This window comes from Pelobates fuscus, chromosome 3 (assembly GCF_036172605.1).
Source record: "Pelobates fuscus isolate aPelFus1 chromosome 3, aPelFus1.pri, whole genome shotgun sequence".
Classification (NCBI taxonomy): domain Eukaryota; kingdom Metazoa; phylum Chordata; class Amphibia; order Anura; family Pelobatidae; genus Pelobates; species Pelobates fuscus.
Genome location: NC_086319.1, coordinates 423,677,023 through 423,686,315, shown reverse-complemented (window position 1 = coordinate 423,686,315; position 9,293 = coordinate 423,677,023). Strand labels below are relative to the sequence as shown.

General features: G+C 49.9%; 1 protein-coding gene across 1 annotated transcript in view; it reads right to left on the bottom strand.

The window, feature by feature from the left end:
* Positions 1 to 1,646: 1,646 nt before the first annotated feature.
* The window catches only part of LOC134601572 (cornifelin homolog), a 49,246-nt gene continuing 41,599 nt past the window's right edge, over positions 1,647 to 9,293 (bottom strand). Inside the window, exon 4 of the mRNA XM_063446094.1 lies at positions 1,647 to 2,137. Within this exon, the coding sequence (XP_063302164.1) occupies positions 1,955 to 2,137 (183 nt within the window). The 3' untranslated portion in view covers positions 1,647 to 1,954. The remainder of the gene's footprint in view (positions 2,138 to 9,293) is intronic.

Sequence of the window (9,293 nt, the reverse complement as noted above, 5' to 3'; positions counted from 1 at the left end):
ATCAACTGTGTAATTTTCCATGGGAGTTTTGCCATGGATCCCCCTCCGGCATGCCACAGTCCAGGTGTTAGTCCCCTTGAAACAACTTTTCCATCACTATTGTGGCCAGAAAGAGTCCCTGTGGGTTTTAAAATTCGCCTGCCCAATGAAGTCTATGGCGGTTCGCCAGGTTCGCGAACCGAAAATTTTGTGTTCGCGACATCACTAATAATATGCTAGATTGAACCTACAATGCAAGTATGCTCATGTGTTTGCATAGGTCTGTTCTCTGCATAATAACAGCATTTATGTTAGCACCAGTAATATCAACTCTCCTGTTTTAATCTAATCTACAGCCTGAAATAATCATTAGCCATAGCATGTATATAAGTATAATATGTTTGTCTCTTCTGGGACGCCTTCTGGGAGAGGCTGGAACAGCTTGCGTGGCCCCCGGAACCAGGGACCCAGCCTGAAGGTACGCCACATGGGCCGTTACGAGAAGCTCAAGAGAATGTCCCAGCACACGCTGTAAGTTCCCTTCCCGGGCTCCACAGGCGCCTGAAAAAGACCAACCCGATATCGGGTGACTGGAGCCACACTTAGGGCGAACGCGACCAGGCACAGGCAAACCATCTTAAGGGGACCCCCACAGCACAGCGCAGAACACCGCCTTGCTCCCCGACAATGACCCAGCCTAAGAGGGGCAATGGCCAACTCATCCACACACGCAAGTGGCAGACCACTACAGCCAACGATTACACCGACAGGTGGGAACCACAACTGGAGCCACATTATACATACCGAATAGGTCCTCAGCCCACACTGAGACACTCTTCTCCCACACTGCTGGACCAAGGGGAATGTGGCACGCACCATCGCTGCAACTAACGGCGCAGTGGGAGCACACCCAGCCCCAACAAGGCATCGGCTGATCCACACAAGACTGGGACTCAATGTCAGGCACAGTGCCCAATATTCATTACATCTTAATACCTGAGATGAACTCTCACAACTGTATGCATGCAATTCAATATCCCTTTTGTTTATGCCGGGGACCGCAGGGGGGGTATCGCTAGGGACCAAGTGATTATAAGCTAAGCATTTCTATGTATAGCCTCACTATTCTGTTACATAAGTTAGTTTAGCATACGTACCTTTCTAACCTACAACTGTTTGTTAAGCATGACCACGATATCTATGTTCCTAGCTAGGCATACAGCTGCCATAGCGTTCCATTGCTCCTCTTCTACTCATGTCTTATGACAGATTGTCCATTTTGCTTATTAGAATGTTTAGCAATTCAGCAGGCTACTAATCTACGTCAGTCATGTCAATTTATTTCTCGTAAACACACCTCTTGCTATTGTTACTCGCATTTACTCACCTGACTTACTCAGCATTACTCTAACAATTTAAACAATGTGTGCAGTTTAATCCCATGTCACAGTATTGTCAGCTTTGCGAAGGCATGTAATCGCTATTGTGGCATTGCAGCCATGTTTGTACCTCCCTATGCACAATAAAAATAAAGAATTGAAAAAAAAAAAAAAAGCTCTAACTGGCAAATCCCCCATCACTTACATTGGGTTAGATAAACGTAATGCCACTCGCCCAAGCTATCTTCCTCTTCTTCCGTGCTGCCCTATTATTAAACAGTCCAGATCAAAGGATTATAAAACTGATTTATTGGCCTATTAAGCTATACAAAATCAATCACTCTTGGTTTTCTATCCAGCATGAATTTATAAAAAAGATATAACTTTATTCTTTGACATGTTTGGTCAGTGTGTAACATGCGACAGTCCAGTGAGTGTGCGATTGGTGAAATATGGATACACATTTAAAAATGTAATGGGTAAAGCAAGTAAATCTAAACTACGCTCTGTATGTAAACGTGGAATGAAGGCAGTGATCTAATGACAGACTCAACGTAACGGGTATAGTAAATCTAAACTATACCCGTTACGTTGATTTAGTACTCAACAAGCGGAGAGTAGTCAGAATTGTGGGGGTACATTGGTGTGCTGTTTACAACGGTGGTTTGAGCAGTTGTCACAACAGACCAGTTTCCCCTCCTCTTAATTTCCCGAGCCATCTGACACCAGGTACAGGAGTAACAGCAGCAAGAGCGGACACAGTCATCACAGATTGACCCCTGAAAGAAATAAAGACAATGGGAATTATTAAGGACAGAGATAGTAGTACACCATACAAGGATATTCTGATGGGACAACAAGAGGAGCAAGAGATTTTCATTCTTTGAAAAGTAAAAAAAATAAAATAAAGAGAAGCTGAGAACTATGGGAAAGTCTGTAAAACACACACAATATATCACAAAAAAACGAGAAAGTATTGAGAGAAAAGAAACCACTCAAAAACACCAGAAAAGAAACCAATCAAAAACACCAGAAAAGAAGAAATATAAAACAAAAAGACTGGAAGAAACATGAACAAAAATTTCACAACGCCTTAAAAAGCCCAAGTAAAGTGTGAAAATACAATTAGTTAAATGCAATGTGAGTATAAAGTAAGCATTATAGGAGAAATTAAAAACAACAAAGTGCTGGTGGGCCACAGAGAAACCAAGAAAACATTAGCAAAAATTAGGCAATTGTGTTGGGACGTGGAGAAACCAACATAAAGTTGGCTTGGATCCCGAGATTGGAGTGGGGCACAGAGAAACCGAGAAAGAGTAGGCTTTGATTAGGAGAATGGGGTGGGTCACAGAGAAACCAAGAAATAGTTGACTTGGATTAAGAGATTGTAGTGGGACACAGAGAAACCAAGAAATAGCTGGTTTGGTTTAGGAAGTTGGGGTGGGAAAAGGAGAAACCAAGAAAGAGTAGGCTTGTATTAGGAGATTGGGGTGGGACACGGAGAAACCAAGAATTCGTTGGCTTGTATTAGGAGACTGGAGTTGGACACAGAGAAATCAAGAAATAGCTGGTTTGGTTTAGGAAGTTGGGGTGGGAAAAGGAGAAACCAAGAAAGAGTAGGCTTGTATTAGGAGATTGGGGTGGGACACGGAGAAACCAAGAATTCGTTGGCTTGTATTAGGAGACTGGAGTTGGACACAGAGAAATCAAGAAATAGCTGGTTTGGTTTAGGAAGTTGGGGTGGGAAAAGGAGAAACCAAGAAAGAGTAGGCTTGTATTAGGAGATTGGGGTGGGACACGGAGAAACCAAGAATTAGTTGGCTTGTATTAGGAGACTGGAGTTGGACACAGAGAAATCAAGAAATAGCTGGTTTGGTTTAGGAAGTTGGGGTGGGAAAAGGAGAAACCAAGAAAGAGTAGGCTTGTATTAGGAGATTGGGGTGGGACACGGAGAAACCAAGAATTAGTTGGCTTGTATTAGGAGACTGGAGTGGAACACAGAGAAATCAAGAAAGAGTTGGCTCGGATTAGGAGGGTGGGGTGTGGGGGGCAAGGTGATGCACATTAAAGAAAGGCGAGATTGAGGAGACATGAGAAGGACAAAACTGGAAATGATAGTGCAGGATTTGGTGAAATTATGAGATATGGATAGAAGAAACTGAACTGATAAAGAACATGCGAAGGACAAACGGATAAATTATATACCTAGACAGACAGCAAGGACCAAAGGCAGGGTTGCAAAACTTTGTATTAATAATTCCTGTAATTCATTTTCAATTTAAATGAAGAAATACCTATATGCCAAAACCTGAAACCCCAACAGTAAAAGGATTCCAAGCATCGAGTGTGTGTTCTTAATCTGAACCAATATAAGTTATCTGATAAACAGAATTTACTGTTTCTCATCCCAAATGGGAGGTTGAGTGGAGCCTGCTGGGAACAGAACTTGCAAGCCTGGAGTTTGAGAAAGGGCTCTAGGTCTGTGACGAAGTGCCCTTCGACACTTTGTCCTGGAGAGGCCTGCTTGCCTGCCTCCTCCCCTGCGACTATGGCCCTGGAAGATTGGGCCCTTTAAAAACAGTATTCGGCCCTAACAGAGTGCATGTCACTCATTCTGGCCCTTTAAATACAGTGGGGTCATTCGGTACTTGCCCTGTGTGAGCGGTGATACCCCAGATAGCTATGCCATGGAGCCTATTCATATAATGAAAGACTATGGGAAAGACTTTAGCTCCATGGCAATTGAACTGTATGAATAGGATCTGCGCGCTATTCGGTAGTTTTGTGCGCTCAGATCCCAGCTATCTGGGGATATGTGAAATGTCTGTGTGTTATGTGTAAAAGGGGACTTTATGTATTTTAAAGTGTTTTATGTCTTTTTGCAACCATGTGCTCAATGGAGTCTGTCTTTGTCCTGGGAGGTAATTGGATTACTTCTCCAGGAGAGAGGGCTCTGTAAAACCGGTCTAAGCCGGAAAGCCATGCTTCATTTAGTCACAAAGGACTTTCCCTTAACTTTTGAACCCCTGGTCTGATTCGTGCCATTTTTTAATATGTTGTTCCCCTGAATGGATTGATTATAAAAAATTAAGTTTTATTCATGTACTATGTAAAATCACAAAGTTATAAAAATGTGTAAGTTTTAGCTTGGAGATAATTGAGTAGATATAGAAGGAAACTCATGACAGGTGTATAGTCGCCATTTGGGCAGTCGGAATCCAGGACAAACCACCCCCATAACCTAACCCAATAACACACGGACACTAAGTATTATGGGGAAATTTGTCCACAGCTTTATTAACCAATAATTATAATAATAATTATAATAATAATAATAATAACAATAATAAATTAACATATTAAACATGGGTCATTGCCCCCCATACTCCGCCCCCTCGCATCCTGTTCCTTCGGCTACCATACAAAAGGCAATGACCCCCATATAATAACACCTATACATATTTATAACATATTTATAACATACACCAACATTCCAAAGTGCCAACCATCCATTAACCACGGCAGGGGTATACTCGGATACCCCTGCCCCACCAGGTTCTGAGTCACCTCCAGGACTCGAAACCTCTCAACCACCGATGACCACAATCTGTTTATTCCACCTCACGTTCATCCAGGGGAGCCTATTTCCTCTCCTTCGGCTCCCCGTCCCGCCACAAGCTCAGACCTTGACCCCTTAAGCTGTCTGAGCTCCGCCACCCCGAAGAAACAGAGCCATCCTGATACCATCCTGCCAACCCAAGTTGAGCAGGTCCAAACCCACCTCCGAGAGGTGAACACCATCCGAGCGGTAGTATCCTGGCAACCCTTCCTCCAGCTCAAGGTGCCTTACCACCACACCTCCTACCTTCCGCACAAAGCTTGCCATCAAGCTATTCACCTTCTTCCTGCACCTATCCATAGCTAACGGATCCCGAGCGTGCCGCCACCGGCGCCTCGGGACAATCTCCGACCAAACCAACATGACCCCCGGAAGCAGGCCCCTCAACTTATTGATGTCCTGCTTCATCCACTTCACCAGCCGGCGTTGCGGCGTAAGGCCCAGGTCATTACCCCCAATATGCAGGACCAGTAAGTCTGGCGTGTATCCCGCCGCCAGCATCCCAAACAGTTTACCACAAACATCCCCCCAGCAGAAACCCCGATGCCCAAACCAGCGAACTGCCAACTGGCCTCTCGGAAAACCCAGCTGCTGGCCTTGCGCTCGAGCTGCGGCCCTCCTCTCGGCCCAGAAGACAAACGAATGGCCCACGATCCATGCCTCACGCCCTGGGGGGAAAAACAAATGATGAGGGAAGTCCGACAGAGACCCCCACCCCAGCCCAAATAACACAGTGAACCATTTTAGTACAGCCAGTTACCAGTCTCTTATTCCCAAAACACATTTTTTTTTTGCATAAAACGGTCCCCAATCTCATTACTCCAACAGACCCAATCTGACATAGGAACGGAATATTACCGATTCCCACCTCCCGATCCGTTTCACCACCTCGTCCCCCAATCCCAACCGAGCCGCCTCCGTGGCAGCCCCAATACGGAACGAGTGCGTTCCAAATCGTTCAGCCCGAAGCCCTAACTTGCCCAAGCCCAACCGAAAAACTTTCGTGAACTGAAACCGAGAGAGGGAGGATCCGTCGGCATGCACCAACAAGGAACCCCCCATCGCCGGCCTCCGCGCCAGGTACTCTGCCGTAGCAGCCAACGGGCACAAAGCCGAGCCCGGCAAGGCCCCCAGTGCCACGTCCCGGCCCACGCCGCGGACGTCCGTTTTGGATCTGCCGAGGTGCACCACCACCTTCCCATCCAAGACACGAACCCCCGAAAATTGCAGGCCCCCTTGCACCCTCTTATTAGCGCTCACCAGTTCCCCAATTCGGAATGCCCCAAAAAACGCCAAAATAAACGCCACCTTGAACAGCGAAGCCTCGAACCCATCAAAACAGATTTCAGGCAACAAAGCCACCAAATCCCCCAGTAGTCGAACCGACACCGGGCGCCTGGTATCCGGCGACCTGTGTCCCTTGCGATAGCCCTTCAGGGCCTGCCTGATAATGAAAGTCTTAGTAAAGTCCTCCTTCCCATGCCATCTGAACCAAAACGCCATCGCCGCCATGGACCTGTCCACCATGGCAGGCGACGCCCCTTTTGCCAGCAACTGCCAGGTGTACCACAGGAAAGCATCCCGCAGAGCCTCCCCGCTGTCCATGGCCAGCCCGTCCAGCGACCGCTCCCACAAGCCCCAAACCTTACTGTACGAGGCCCAAGTGGCCGGCGCCAGGGAAGCCTTCACAAGTCCTCCAAGCAGGATGTTCCCAGCTGCCAAATCTCGTCCGGGCAAGCCTGACCGTCCTTCGAAGCCCCCGGTGCCACCAGCCAGAATCGGGACCACTGAAAACGAGACAGAGCATCAGCCACCTCATTCAAATAACCGGGAACATGCCGCGCGCGAAAAACAACATTCCGAGACATACACAGCAATACCAGTCGCCTAAGCAGCCTAACCACCGGCCTTGATGCCGCAGATTGACGATTCACCGCGTGAACCACCGCCATGTTATCCGAGAAAAAGACCACTTTCCGATCACGCAGCCTGTCGCCCCATAGTGCCATCGCAACCACTAACGGGAACAACTCAAGGAAAGCCAAGTTGCGCATAAGAGGGCTCGAACCCCAAGAGTCCGGCCACCTCTCCGCACACCAGCAGCCACCAAAATATGCCCCAAAACCTACACTGCCCGATGCATCCGTGAAAAGCTCAAGCTCGGCCGATGACTGGCCCTCCTGCCTGAACAACACCGTCCCATTAAAATCCCGCAAGAAGGCATCCCAAATGCCCAAGTCCGCTTTCATGGCCGCCGACACCCGGATGAAATGGTGCGGGGACCGAACCCCCGCAGTAGCGGCCGACAAGCTGCGACTGAAGACCCTTCCCATCGGAATGACCCGACACGCAAAATTGAGCAGCCCAATCAAAGACTGGAGCTGCCGCAGAGTAACCTTGCGCGCCCCCGCTACAACAGCCACCGCCCCTCGAAGCCTGTCCAGCTTATCTCGGGGCAGCCGGCATTCGCCCAACCCAGAGTCAATCTCCAGACCCAGGAAACTCAGACACGTGGTCGGGCCTTCAGTTTTATCCGCCGCCAGCGGAACCCCGAAGTGGCCCGCCACCCACTCAACCGTCCGCAGCAGGCGCAGGCAATCCAAGGAATCAGCCGGCCCCACGCACAGAAAATCATCCAGATAATGCACAATAAAACGATTCCCCGCTTCCACCCGTACCACCCATTCGAGAAAAGTGCTAAATTTCTCAAAATAGGAGCACGAAATGGAACAACCCATGGGCAGGCACAAGTCCACGAAGTAGTTCCCTTCGAAGAAACACCCCAGCAGGTGATGACAGTCCCGGTGGACCGGCAGCAGCCGAAACGCGGCCTCAATGTCCACCTTCGCCATCAGAGCCCCACGCCCTGCCCGCCGGACCAGATCGACCACCCGGTCGAAAGATGCATAAGACAAGTCCTTATGAATACCGTCATTCACCGATTCCCCTTTCGGGTACGAGAGGTGGTGAATGAGTCTAAATTTACCCGGCTCCTTCTTGGGAACCACCCCAAGTGGAGAAATCCGCAGGCCTTCCAGCGGAGGCACTGCGAACGGGCCCGCCATGCGGCCCAGCCCGACTTCCTTGCCCAGCTTCTCCCTAACCACGTCCGGGAAGTCAGCCACAGACTTCAGGTTGCGCAGCCTCCCCGATCCCCCCTCCCGCTCCTGGAACGGAATGAAAAACCCCTTCGCAAAACCCGCCAGGAGCACAGCGGCATCCGCCTTGTTATCGTAGCGGCTTAGCCATGGCTCCATCGCGCTTAGCCTCACTGGGGTTAAGCCCAGGGGAAGCGGATGCACCCCCTCCCCCGGTCGCGACAGCAGCACCGGCGCCACCGGACTTCCCCTTCTTGAAGCAGCGGTTGAGCCCATGAGCACCTCCACAGCCGGAGCACTCATGCTTGAAGCGACAGGTGGTCCCCCACTTGCATTGGCCCTCATTATAGAGCCAACATAAGCCCTTTGGTAAGGCGGCCGACGAGGCGGACTGCCCCCTAGCGCCGGCCGAGTTCTGAAAGGGCTGCGCCTTTTGCGCCATCATTAACTTCATCCAGAGCGGCAGGTCCATTTGGTCCCACCGCATACCCGGGTTAGCCGCCAGCCGCTGCCTAAACTGCTCGTCATACCGCCACCACGCCAACCCCCCGTAAGTCCGGTACGCTTCCCAAATGCCATCCAAATAACAAAACAGAGAGGAGCATAACCCCGGCGATTTCTCGCCGAGCACGCTAGTCAGCACACAAAAAGCCCTCAGCCAATTCCCAAAGGATTTCGGAATCTTGCGATACCGCTTCCTCTTCTCCTCCTCCTCCTTCTTCTCGTCCTTCTTATCCTCTTCCTTGAGGTCTATAAAGTCCTCCAATGGGAGGAGGGAGAAGATCTCACAGAATTCCCCTTTCCATATCTTATCCTTCACTTCCTGCTTCAAATGAACCCCCAACGGGCCCGCAAACGACACATACGCGTGCTGTCTAGCCGCGTCGGGAATACCCCCGGTCAACTCAGCCCGCTCGCTCCCAGTCTCCCCTACGTCCTGCGGCACCACCATGTCCCCGCCCGAACTAGGCCCTGTGGAGTTCCCAACCCGAGAGCCCGTAGCCACAGCACCCGGAGCCCACACCTGACCAATGCCGCTAGTGTCACCCCCCGCCCCCAATGAGTGGAGTAGTGCCTGAAGTGTGGTAATTAAAGCACTAGAGTGTATTGACCCACTGGACTCACCGGCCAAGCCCCCCGACACCGGGACGGTGGGGGCTGCAGTGCAGATCGCCCGACATCCAGGAAGAGGAACTTCCGCTGCTGTCTCGCCGACCG